This window comes from Pantherophis guttatus, chromosome 7 (assembly GCF_059756535.1).
Source record: "Pantherophis guttatus breed Tessera chromosome 7, ASM5975653v1, whole genome shotgun sequence".
NCBI lineage: Eukaryota > Metazoa > Chordata > Lepidosauria > Squamata > Colubridae > Pantherophis > Pantherophis guttatus.
In genome coordinates this window covers 23,391,201-23,403,923 of record NC_142069.1, presented here as the reverse complement: position 1 = coordinate 23,403,923, position 12,723 = coordinate 23,391,201, and the positions used below count along the sequence as shown (strand labels likewise).

The following is a 12,723-nucleotide window of genomic DNA, read 5'->3' as shown; positions in this document are numbered from 1 at the left end:
GACCCTTCCAACTTTGTTATCCTATCCTATCTTCCTGTTGGAAGAAATATCCTTCTGGGTTCTGCTCCAAGTGAGGAAAAAGACACTGGAAACATGGAGACTGCTTGGAAAGATGGTTTAATGGAGGACAGGATCACATGGCTTGAGTTCCTGAACAGAAAAGGGCAGATACAGCTCGGGTTTTATGCTCTCTCTGGCTTTGAACTTCCTGGGGCCCAGAAAGAGTATCCTGATTGGTTGTCAGACTTCCAGGGAATGGAGGTCTTTAGCTAGCCTTGCTGGCTGATGTAATCTTCCCAGGTGCCATGGTGGTGAGTTTCTGTTGCTATATGGGTCCTATTGTCTTGCAGATGAGGTCCATTGACAAAGATTGAGTTTCTGCCTCTGGCCCATTAACAAAAGGGTGGGGGCAGGAAGGTGAGAGCTGCTTTGTCTTTAAAAACATGCTTCTCCATTTCTCATACAGGGAAACATAATATTCTGCCTTTTTAATATTTCCCAAAATATTTCATTCTCCTAGGAAAGGGGTGTGTGCTAACCTCCTATCCTATCCTATCCTATCCTATCCTATCCTATCCTATCCTGATCTCTATTTTTAAATTTGGTTTTAAATTATTGGGGTTTTAAATTTGATCAGCCAAATTATTTAATTCGTTTTAGTCTATTTTAAATTTTGTATTTATATGTTTTATTCTATGGCTGTTCACCGCCCTGAATCCTTCGGGAGTAGGGCGGTATACAAATTCAATAAAATAAATAAATAAAAATAATAAATAGCCCAAAAGTGCTTTTTAAAGAGGCAATTGGACTTTCTGGTTTGTTTGTTTGTTTTTGCTTTGAAGAGGTTTGAAGACGTTTCGCAGATGCTGAAGAAGCTTCTTGGATGAGAAGCGAAACGTCTTCAAGGGGAAAAAAACAGCAGAAAGTCCAGTTGCCTCTTGCAAAAAAAGCACCTTCGGGACCACCATGACCATGGATGACCGAGAATCTCCACAACCACGATCCCTAAGCATAATTCGGGATCCTGTCTACTTGATCGCCTTTCATGAAGAATCCCGGACGAGTCGAAAGCTCGCCTTCCTTTCTCCGGCCCTTCCGACGGTCGATTCGGAAGTAAAAAGTTTCAGTTCTCCCCGCCCTCCATCGCTTAGCAACCCAGCTGCACTTTTGTTGTGTCGGGAAGCTCCAGCTTTCGGTTTCATTTCCCCGAGAAGAGAGAGCTTAAAGAGCCGAGCCTGGTCTGGCCCGAGGAGGGGTGGGACAAGCGCTCTCGAGAGGCGGGAATTCCGAGGAATCGATCGGCCGGAGGGGGTGGGTGAGTGGGCTGTGGCTCGTAGGGAAGAAGGAAGGGAAGGGGCGAGAGACTCCCGGGGCCAGGATGGACGCGGTCTTCGCCAAGGAAATCCTGCGGAGGGTCTGCGCCGCGGGCGGCTCTCAAAAAGTCAGCGAGATTAAGACGCGGCTGGACGCGGGACGCCTGGACTCGATCCTGCAGGATAAGACGAAATTCACCTTGGTGACCCGGGAGGATCCCCCTTCGGCGGCCGACAGCGAAGAGCACCGTGTGGTCGTGGCCACCACCGGGGCGCGGCTCTGCCGGGATCACGGCAAAGGGAAATGCGCCGGGGGCTGCCGGCAGCTCCACCTCTGCCGGTACTTTGTCTACGGGGAGTGCCGCCAGCAGGCCGCGAGGTGAGCCCGGCGTCGCCCCAGCTGGGAAAAAGGAGGAGAGTCGCTTGCAAAAGGGAGGGAGGAACGGGGGGGGCAGTCTTGAAACTGTCTCATTTGGGGGGGAGTAGAGAGAGGAGACCCCGGAGGCGCGTCCCCGCCTGGAAAGGAAGAATTTGGCTTTGCGCGGATCTTGTTTGATTTGCCCATGGAAGGAGGCAGCCGGATGTGGTCCGGAGAAATGCGGGCGAAAGGAATCCGCCCAACCTCGGAGGAACAATTTGCCATTTTCTGTGGGGGGGAATTCCGGCAGAGCGGAAAGCTGAGGGAAGCGGTGCCGGCTTGTTCGCGATTCATTTAGGGGATTTTTTTAAATTTTATTTTTGTTTCCCCAGACGGCGACTTTCCATCTCGCTCTGTTTGCCCCACCTGGTTTAGGAGAGAGAGAGGGGGGAAAAAAAACAGCATTTGGAACAGTGTTTCTCAACCTTGGAGGCTTGAAGATGGGTGGACTTCAACTCCCAGAATCCCCCAGCCAGCGCTGCTGGCTGGGGGATTCTGGGAGTTGAAGTCCACCCATCTTCAAGCTACCAAGGTTGAGAAACACTGATTTGGAAAGACGCCTCCCAGTGCCAAATTTTAGGGTCCCGGTTCGGGATGCTGTTTATAGAAGACCCTCGAAATGTTTCCCTAGGGAGGCTGCACCTTGGGAAAGGATTTCAAATTCTGGTGTTTGGTCACCTGAAATGTTTTTCTTCGGTTTGACTTTATACTTGCCATGAGTGAAGCTGGGATAACTTTTTAGGGAGACGTGTAAAATGGGACTTTCCCAATCCACCTTTTCCTAAGAAAATGGCACCCCGTTCTAGGCCAGGGGTCTCCAACCTTGGCAACTTTAAGCCTGGAGGACTTCAACTCCCAGAATTCCCCAGCCAGCAAAGCTTTTCCAAAGAAAATGGCACCCGTTCTAGGCCAGGGGTCTCCAACCTTGGCAACTTTAAGCCTGGAGGACTTCAACTCCCAGAATTCCCCAGCCAGCAAAGCTTTTCCAAAGAAAATGGCAGCCTGTTCTAGGCCAGGGGTCTCCAACCTTGGCAACTTTAAGCCTGGAGGACTTCAACTCCCAGAATTCCCCAGCCAGCAAAGCTTTTCCAAAGAAAATGGCAGCCTGTTCTAGGCCAGGGGTCTCCAACCTTGGCAACTTTAAGCCTGGAGGACTTCAACTCCCAGAATTCCCCAGCCAGCAGAGCTTTTCCAAAGAAAATGGCACCCGTTCTAGGCCAGGGGTCTCCAACCTTGGCAACTTTAAGCTTGGAGGACTTCAACTCCCAGAATTCCTCAGCCAGCTGGCTGGGGAATTCTGGGAGTTGAAGTCCTCCAAGCTTAAAGTTGCCAATGTTGGAGTCCCCTGTTCTAGGCAGTCCTGGGACCTTTCAGCAGAAAGCTTACTCTTAGGTCCTGTTCTTACCCCTCTGTTTCTGGCCATCCTGTTGACTCTTTTCAAGACTTACTTGAACAGGAAGTGGAATGTTGTGCTTCTTTTAGCAGTTTAAAACAAAGTGTTTCTCGGATTATGTAAGAAAGGAATGAATAACAGAACTGCTAATAACAAAGCTCTGCCATCACCATTTCTCAGTTGACTCTCCCATCGTTCTCCATTTACTTGTTTTACTCAGATCCTTCATTTTCCCGCTCCCCAAAATTTTACCAACATTTACAAAATTAGGATTTTTTTTAAAAAATGTGATGTATCTAAAGCATTTATGGGCCAGTGTCTTGTTGGAAGAAGCTTTCTAAAGTTGGCAGTCCTATTTACATCAAAAGCCTTGATTTCCAAGGTTTGGGTTTTTTTAAAGCATCCTGGAATTCCAAGAAAAAATAAATCCATTTTCAGATGAGATCTGCTGATAATTTGCTTGGGTGTAGCTGTACAGATTGCTTAGCATGAAATGGAAATAGTTTGCCATTGCTTTCTTCCTGGATTATATTATTTTTGATTCCTAGATTTTAAATTGCCATTCTTGGAATTCCCAAGAAGTCCCTAGGCTTTCGTGATCGGTCTACATGCCACTTTCTGCTGTCTGTTGATGCCTATGAATAGTGTGTAGTTTCAGACTTAAATCTGGATACAATTACAAACCATGTTTAATATTTTCAAAACCTTTAGGAAACCGTGCAAGTTTATCCATGACATTAAGACAGGCCACAACTTATCTGTCCTAAAAGAACATGATCTAGACAACTTAAGCTCCGATGAATTATGCCAACTGCTGCTTCAGAACGATCCTTCACTCTTACCTGAGGTGAGATTATCACACACAATTGATGCTTGTTAGGCAATGAAATTTCCATTGCGCAAGATGTGGCCCATTGAACCATTCTAATTTACTCAAGAAATTCAATGTTGGGAGAATTTCATCTTTTACAGGTAGTCCTCAACTTATGATCACAATTGAGCCCAAGATTCCTGTTGCTAAGTGAGGCAGTTGTTAGATAAGTCTTGCCCCATTTCACAACCTTTCTTGCCACAGTTATTAAGTGAATCTGGATTCCTTATTGACTTTGCTTGTTAGAAGGTTGCAAAAGATGATCACATGACCCTTGGCACAACTGCAGCTGTCATAAATTTGAAGTGGTTGCCAGGCGTCTGAATTTTGGTCACGTGACCATGGGGTTGTTGCAACCAGTTGTAAATCTGAAAACCGATAAGTCACTTCTTTCAGTGCCATTGTAGCTCTGAATGGTCAGTAAATGAATGATTGTAAGCCAAGGACTACCTGTATTACGTGGCACTTTTAGTGACTATCAGTGATGATAAATCAGCATTTATCCAGTGATAAACCAGTATTTCTAGTTTGGTGTGGTGGTTAAGGCACTAGGCTAGAAACAGGGAGAGTGAGTTTCAGTCTTATCTTGAACACAAAGCAAACTTTGGGCTAGTCACTTTCTCTCAGCCCTAGGAAGAATGCAATAGTCAACCATTGTGGCCAAATTGCCAAGAAAATTGCAGGAACATATCCAGGCAGTTGTCAGGAGTTGTCTGGCTTGAAGGCAACCCCAAACCAAAATGATCTCCAATATTGGGCTTAATATTTTTTATTTTGGTTTCAATCTTGCTTTCAAAGCTTCTATTGAATAAGTGAGGTATAATAATCTTCCAAATAAATGAAGACCATAAATCTAAGGTTACAGCATAGCTAACTTTATAATAAAGAAACATAGTATATACTGTTGGGTTCCTTTAATAAGGCAGTGGAAAATTGCCATTGAGTAGTCTGAATAGGCCACTGGTATCAAACTAATGGCGGCATGTTGCCGTCATGTGATGTTTCGTGACTTTTTTTTCCCTTCACGGAGCTGGGGTGGGTGTGGCCTGCGTGTGATGCATCTGGCCTGCGGGCTGCCAGTTTAATCCTCCTGGATAGGCATTTAGGAAGAAAGCAATCTATCAATGCAATTGGTGGTCATAAGTGTACCTTATATACTAGAAGATATGTACCTGGTATTGAGTTAGGATGGTTCCTGGCTCCATTTCTAAACGTCTCTGGAGATGCTTTAATCCCATGGTCTTTGTGAACATTTAGGCATCATTGTGTATTTACATCTTTGCTTGGCTAGAGATAGACTAAGTATATCCATTTGTTTCAAAGATACCAATATAATATTTTCTTCTCTTTGTTAGATCTGTCCATATTACAACAAAGGGGAGGGGCCTTACGGATCGTGCACCTTTAAGAAGATCTGTGTTAAACTTCATATATGCCAGTACTACCTCCAAGGAGAATGTAGATTTGGGAGTAACTGCAGACACTCTCATGATATTTTTAATTCTGATTGTTATGAGAAACTGGAGAAGTGGGGGATGAGCCAAGCTTTGATTAGTAAAATTCCATTGCTCTACAGGAATGTGTACGACATAAAAAACAACACATCTTCAAAATACAAAGGTAAAGTACTTTATCCTGTTTGGAAATGACTGTTGTACTATTTTCAATCTGATGCCCTCGGTGTTGGGAATACAATTCCTAATTTTCCTGGTGTGCCAACGGATTCTGGGAGTTGATATCTTTGCATAATTGGAAAGCAGTAAATTGGGAGGGTTGCACTGTCAGAATCACCTCTCTGCTTAGTATTGTGGCGGTTACTGTGTTTCCCCAAAAATAAGATCCTGTCTTATATTTTGTTCAACCTCAAAATAAGTGCTTGGCCTTATTTTCAGGGATGTCTTATTACTTTGGGGCGCATGGAGCAAGATGGGGCTCCTCTTGTTGGATTACCTGATTTCCAACTCTGTCTCCCTAACTCTAACCAGAGGAAATGGCGGGGAGTGGCTGCATATGCGTTTAAATATTTTGGGGAGGGTTTATTTTCGGAGAGGGCTTATTTTAGCGTGTGCGCTTAAAAGCCCGATTGGGCTTACTGTGTTTCCCCGAAAATAGGACAAGTCCTGAAAATAAGGCCAAGCCTGATTTTTAGGTTGGGCATAAATATATGCCCTCCCCCCAAAATAAGCCTTTGGGAAGGGGTGGGCGTGGCCAGCACAGGAGGCAGCCCTTCCCTTCCCCATCGACTCCTGGAGGTTCAGCCCTTTAATTGCTGCCCGCTGACCAGCTGAGCCAGTGAGGGCTGTGCAACTCGGTCCAGATCTCCAGAGCACCTCCCCAGCTGCGGGTCTCCTCCCCCTTTTCCTTCCAATCTTTCTTTACTTGGGATCGCAGCACAGCCACACATCCCCAAAATGCTCCCTTTGAAGCTTTCAGCCTTGCAATCCTGGAAGGGCCATCTGTCCTGCGGTCCCAAAGAAAGAACGGTGTGTGTGTGAGTGTGTGTGTGTGTGTGTGAGAGAGGGAGAGAGAGAGAGAGATCCGATCCAACCCTGAATAACTCAGACAGTTATCCAGGGCTGGCAGCAATGTTCTCTCTGTTCCCCGCCCCCACAACACACACAGAGGTCCCTCACCCTCCAAACCTTCCAAGGCAGCCTCATCCCTTCACTAACCTGCTTTCTAGCTCCATTCTCCACCGTCACGTGCAGGGCAAGAAAAATACTCTGGGATTACGGTAAAAACACCTTGCAACTTCGTGAGATTTTTTTTCTTCATGAGAAGTTGGAAGGTCTGAACTATTGATATTTTTTATTTTTACCATAGTCCAACAGACTACGCGCAGGGGAGAACAGAGCTGGAAAGCAGATTAGTGAAGGAATGTGGCTGCCCTGGGGGGGGGAGGGGGAGAGTTTGGCATTGGTGGCCTGTCTGAAGGGCCTTCAGGTAAACCGATGCATGGCCTTGGGGCAGCTTTGCAGCCCCTGCCTTGCTTTGTCCTCCACTACCCCCACCGCCTTGCTTCGTTCTTTTTTGCAACGTGCAGCCTCTTAAAGTAAGGAGAATTGCAGGCAATTTTCATTATTGTGAGAGGCTGCACATTGCTTATGGGCAGTGTGCAGTGTTGCATATTCTCTAACATTGACAAAGGCAGGCCAGGGATGTGTGGGGTGGGGGCCACCCAGTAGAGCCCTGAAAGCAGAACTGGGGGTAAAGAGCTCCTGGCCTGCGCCATTTGTGGGCGAGGCTGTGTGGAGATTAGCTGTGACATTTCTTCAAAGCAGCGACCGGCCAGAGTGAAGCCTCAGGCCAGGGAGGCAGCGGCCAAAAGCGGCGAGACTCAGGACGGTTCGGCTCACTGCTGTGAGCAAATTTGTGTGCGCCTCTTGACCAGTTTATCTCGAAGGACAGGGAGACTGTGTGATCAGAGTGCTTGGAGAGGGGTGGCTGAAGGGGTGGGCGGGCTAGGGGAAGTGCCACGCTGGGCCTTTAAGCAGGGCTGCCTTCGGGGAGGAAGAGGAGGAGGAAGCTGCTGCTTCACCCACCAAGGACAGCCTCCCTACTCGGAAGCGGAGGGCGGGGAGGGCCCTGTGTCCAGCGACTGGGAAAGGCTCACACTCGGGAAGCTGTGCCCGCCCCGGCCAGCCGCACGATGCAGGCTTAGCTGCCCCTGCGCAGCGGGTACTTCCACCCAGTGCTTTGCTCGTGGCAGGTGACGGCCGCTGCCCTCACCGCCCGGCATCTCATCTACCCAATCTTCCTGGTTCCCCTCCACCATTTCTCTTGCTGCTTTTGCAGCCTCAATTGGCTGCAAAAGCAGCCGTGAATCTTGCAGCCTCTTCTCTCGCCGGGCATGGCAGAGCTTCCTGCCCCTCGCTTCTCCCCCTCCCCACCCCACCTGCCACCGCCAAATTGTGCCCCAAAATAATAAGACCCCCCCAAAAATAAGGCCCTTATTTCGGGGTTCAAAAATATAATACAGGGTCTTATTTTCAGGAAAACATGGTATTATTAGGCGATGTATTATTCTAGGGGAAACAAGTTGGTTCGTGATGCATAAGCTTTGCATTGGGATAACACAACTTCAGTCTAACATTCACCCATGTCCAAGGAGGTGTGCAAGGATTACATCTGTTCACTTTGCATTATATGACCAGCTTGGTCCTCTGAGAAAATAATTGCTGGTATTCCATGTTTTCTCAGCTGTGTTGATCAATTATGAAATTGGGAACAGTATTAAGTATTAAGCTGTATTTGGCTATTTGCCAGTTAGGATTGCATAGTTCAGTTTTAAATAATTTATGGGAAGATGAACATTTGGAAAGCTCATTTCTGTCTTCTGCATGATTACTCGGCAGTTACTAGCCATTCTTTTCTTAGCTCAAATTACAAATCCTTGCTTAAGGATGGCAATTTGGCCTGGAATTTCTATAGCTAAGCAGCGGAGTCATAAAATGTGACATGTGACTGTATCACTTAGCAACAGCAATTCCAGCGGTCTCCATTTCTGTTGTTGAGCGAGGATCTAGGTTGTTAAATAAGAATTTCTTTGTGACTTCCTGATGGCCTCTAATAAGCAGAATCATTGGGGAAGCCATCAGGAAGTCACAAATTACAAATGGCCTGTGAACAGGTAATAATAATAATCTTTATTGTCACTGCACAACATATGTACAATGAGTTTGGTGGAGCTCCCTCAGTGCACCCCGCCCAACACAGTACAACTCACAGTGGAAATAGAAAATCCCTAACCCAATAAATCATAGTCCTATTACACCAGTGTGAACATGATACACGTTGCGCCGGCCCTGCAATTCCATCGTACTACTATGATGTTATTTTGCATTCAGGGGTCTAACAGCCCACGGATAAAACCTGTTCTTCAGCCTGCTTGTGTGTCTGGCTATGCTTCTATATCTCCTTCCGGATGGTAGGAGGGTAAAGAAGTGGTGACCAGGGTGTGAGTCATCCCTGAGTGATTTTCCTCATTCTTCTAAGGCTCTAGCGATCTCATCTAGTGGTATCAGGGGACAGCCCACGATGTTTTGTGCTGTGCTCACCACCCTCTGTAGTGTTTTTCTATCCGCTGCTGTCAGGCCAGCATGCCATACCGTGATGCAATAAGTGAGGACTCTTTCTATTGTGGACCGGTAAAAGGAGGTCATCAGTTGTTGTTCTACCCTGTTTTTATGCAAGACCCTAAGGAAATGGAGTCTCTCTTGGGCCTTCCTGGGCACCTGGATCGTGTTGTTTTTCCAGGTGAGGTTTTCGCTGAGATGGACTCCCAGGAATTTAAAGGAGGAGACTCTCTCTACACAGCCTCCCTCGATGTAAAGTGGGGCAGGTTCCTCTCTCTTCCAGAAGTCCAACACCATCTCCTTGGTCTTTCTGATGTTCAGGTACAGGTTGTTTTTTTAAGCACCATGTGGAAAGTTTTTGTGGATAGATCAGTGATATGAGGCAGTGGGAGAGTGGCCAGATAGGGAGTGGCTATCATTAGATGCACCAGTGGCTGCCACAGCACTGCACAAGCATGTCTGGGAAGGCCTTCATGAGAAGGGGTGGGGGGACGACGCTATGGGCAGGTATGTGCTACAAAGTACAAAATCCCAGGGATCTCATGCTCCATAGCCAGGATCCTCAGGAGAAAAAAACAGCAGAAGTGGGAGTGTTTTACAGGAGCGATTCATGACTTGCCTTAAAGTCTGTAGAGATCCTCAGTCATGGTTGTCCCAAAGGTGCTTTTTCAGGAGTTTCAACTGGACTTTCTTGTTTTTTCTTTGAAGATGTTTTGCTTCTCATCCAAGAAGCTTCTTCAGTTCTGACAGGATGGTGGAGAATGGAAGGATGTATATTCCTTGCAGACAGCTGGTCATTTGCATCTTTTTAGAGCAGGGGTGACAACGCTCGCGTCGTCACAGTAGTGTTACGTGATGTATGGGGACTTTTTCCCCTTTGCTAAACCAGGCGTGGGTATGGCCAGAGCATGATGCATCTGGCTCTTGGGCTGTGATTTTGACAGCCCTGTTTTAGAGGATTGTTGGAGGTTTATCTGTGTCCTCAGGGTCTCGGTTTATGAACCTCCATGTGCTTCAATGACCCTCTAAAAGAAGCCCTATCCATTTTTTCAGGGGTCAAAAGAAAATAAGACCAGGTCTTCTTTTTGGGGAAACACGGTAATTCCCCTTTCAGGTGATTGGAAGACAATTTCTGGTCAGGGCAAAAGTTTCTTGGTTGGCTTTCTGTTTGGAATTACTTTGTTTAAGCCACTAAAGACTTCAGAATTTTTGTGATCTATTAACATAGGTTTAGTATTGTGGGGGCTCTGATCCTACTGTCCTTCTCATGGAAGCAGTATTCTGGGACTATGCTCCCATAGTCTTTAGAGATCCGTTCCCAGGTTGATAAGCGTACTAAAGCTGAATGAAGGTTGGCAATAACTCTTCTATTCAAATCTTATCTCACTGTGTGGATGGAATATTTTGTGCATGTGAAATTTTCATGCAAAATTCTCAGATGTTCATTCATTAAGGCACTAAATGGATTTGTTTTCAAGCCGCCAGGCCTGGGGTTTGCCACATTGGGGCGGGAAGGAGCACGGGTGGCGGGAAGGACCATGGTACCTCAGTATCCATCGTTAATTGTTAAGGGAGGCACGATGAATACAAAAAATGGTGAGTACTAAACAATTTTTCCCATAAGGAATATTATAGTAAATCAGAAAGCAGCCAGCACCGATAAGTTCTAGCTCGTGCATTGATACCAAACAAATGGTGAGTACTGGGACAAAATTTTTATGTCAAAATGCATTGAGTACTAAGTTCAATGAGTTTCAGTTGAATACCAGAGTACCACTGTATCTACATTTTATTGGTGACTGGAAACTTGATGATTATTTTTTCCTATATTTTTGCTACTTTTTTCTTTCTGCACTTTTAGCTTTTTCTTTTTTCTCAGCCTTTCTGCTTCTTCTTTTCTGTTTTATTTTAGTTTGTATTAGTTTTCATTACAGTTGTTGAAATTTTCATAAGAAAATTATATAAAGTATAAAATAGTTTATTCATTACAGCATGATTTGTTTTAATCGTGGTTTGCTGACTGGCTCAGTTGATTGGATAAATCATGATACATGAACCAAGGGACTGGATTCACATCCCATACTAAGACAAGACCAAAAATGCATTATAATTTCATGCAATTTTCTCTTCTTGATTGTGTTTGTAAAAGAGGAATCAATTATCCTTGCTGAAAACAATTTATCTGTAAGTTGAGGATTAGAGAAAATATTGCTTAAAACAATACTTTTATTTCTGATGTTAAGAAAGTTTTAGGCCTTCAAATGCTGAGAGAAAGATAGGAGGTGCAGCTCATAAAAACTTGTGCCTGTTAGTAAAATACATTCGTCCGAAAAGGTGCTCCGAACTCCTCCTGCTTTTTTGCCACCATAGATTAACAGAGCTCTCTTCTTATGGAGTCTTCATGAAATCGAGAAATCCTCTTTGAAGTCATACTCCCACCCATAATCTTTTATCCACAACTTCTATCTGTCTTTGTAATTCTAGAGTTGATCTGAGTACTTACTTTTTCCCTTGAGAGTGATTGGGAGAATTGGAGGAAGTTAAAATAATGTAAATCTTTTGTCATCTTGAGTCAAAATGTATACTTTTCCTTAGAGAGAAGAGAAAATCAAATAGTGTCCACCGCAGACATTGATGAATTAGATACGATTTGCTTATACCACATTAGGAAAAGTTGTAGCTTTCAAGGTAAGTGGGGTAAAATCACTTGGGTTAAGCTTTCCCTGTTTCTGATATGTGATATGAATGCTATCATTTCTCCCTTAGAATCATGGAGTTAGAAAGCATCATTTAGGCCAAGGGTGCCAAACTCAAAGCCTGCAGGCCACTTAGATCTGGTCCATGGGGCCTTCCTGGAAATAGCAAAGGACTGGCCTGTGGTGCCCCTGCCAGTGAAAACGGAGCTCGGGAGGGCCGCATGCGGCTCTCCTGAGCTCTGTTTTCGCTGGCAGAGGAATGCAGGAGGCCATTGCAGCTAAAAACAAAGATTGTGAGGGCCATGCAGGGCCCTCCCAAGCTCCATTTTTGCTGACACAGGGTTGCAGGAGGACGTCGCAGCCAAAAACAGAGCTGGCAGAGCGCTCGGGCCACCACAGACGCCCCTGACACGAGTGACGTTGAGCTGGCCACGCCCCCGAGGTCAAACTGATGCAGCCCTCAATAAAATCGATTTTGACATCCCTGATTTAGGCTGAACCCAATCCTTGCTCAATACAGAAATCCAAAATAAAGGATCCCTAGATTGATGGCTCTTTGGTCTCTATCTGTATGGAGACCATCACCATTCAGAAAAGTGTCTTCCCTTGTCAATCTGGTCTTGGATTTGTGTATTTTCAGATACCACAAAATTGACCTTTAGCCATAATTTCAGAGCTGTTTAGATGTAGACCACAGGACTTCTTCAGCTCTGCCACCATCCACTTCCAATATAGTACCTTCAGTAGAAGAAAAAATGTATTTCACATTTGTGCTGTGAAGTGAGGTTGTCATCTTGCTGTTATGACTTATATGAGAATGAATAATTAAGAACTAGATCTACCATATTTAAACTGCAAAGATCTGGACTAATTATTCAGCAAAGAATTATGAGGGCTTATGGTTCTTTTCTTTGCAGTCCAGTTTTGGAGCTCTCTTAGAAACTTGAGGTCTGGTTC

The 12,723-nt window shown here is 45.4% G+C and overlaps 1 protein-coding gene across 2 annotated transcripts in view; it reads left to right on the top strand.

Moving 5' to 3' along the window:
* Window positions 1-1,142: 1,142 nt before the first annotated feature.
* LOC117655649 (protein mono-ADP-ribosyltransferase PARP12-like) overlaps window positions 1,143-12,723 on the top strand; it is a 31,687-nt gene continuing 20,106 nt past the window's right edge. For both annotated transcript variants that reach the window (XM_087873774.1, XM_060694525.2), the window contains exons 1-4: window positions 1,143-1,692; window positions 3,836-3,971; window positions 5,351-5,615; window positions 11,666-11,758. In XM_087873774.1, coding sequence (XP_087729900.1) covers window positions 1,379-1,692; window positions 3,836-3,971; window positions 5,351-5,615; window positions 11,666-11,758 — 808 coding nt within the window. In that variant the 5' untranslated portion in view covers window positions 1,143-1,378. The remainder of the gene's footprint in view (window positions 1,693-3,835; window positions 3,972-5,350; window positions 5,616-11,665; window positions 11,759-12,723) is intronic.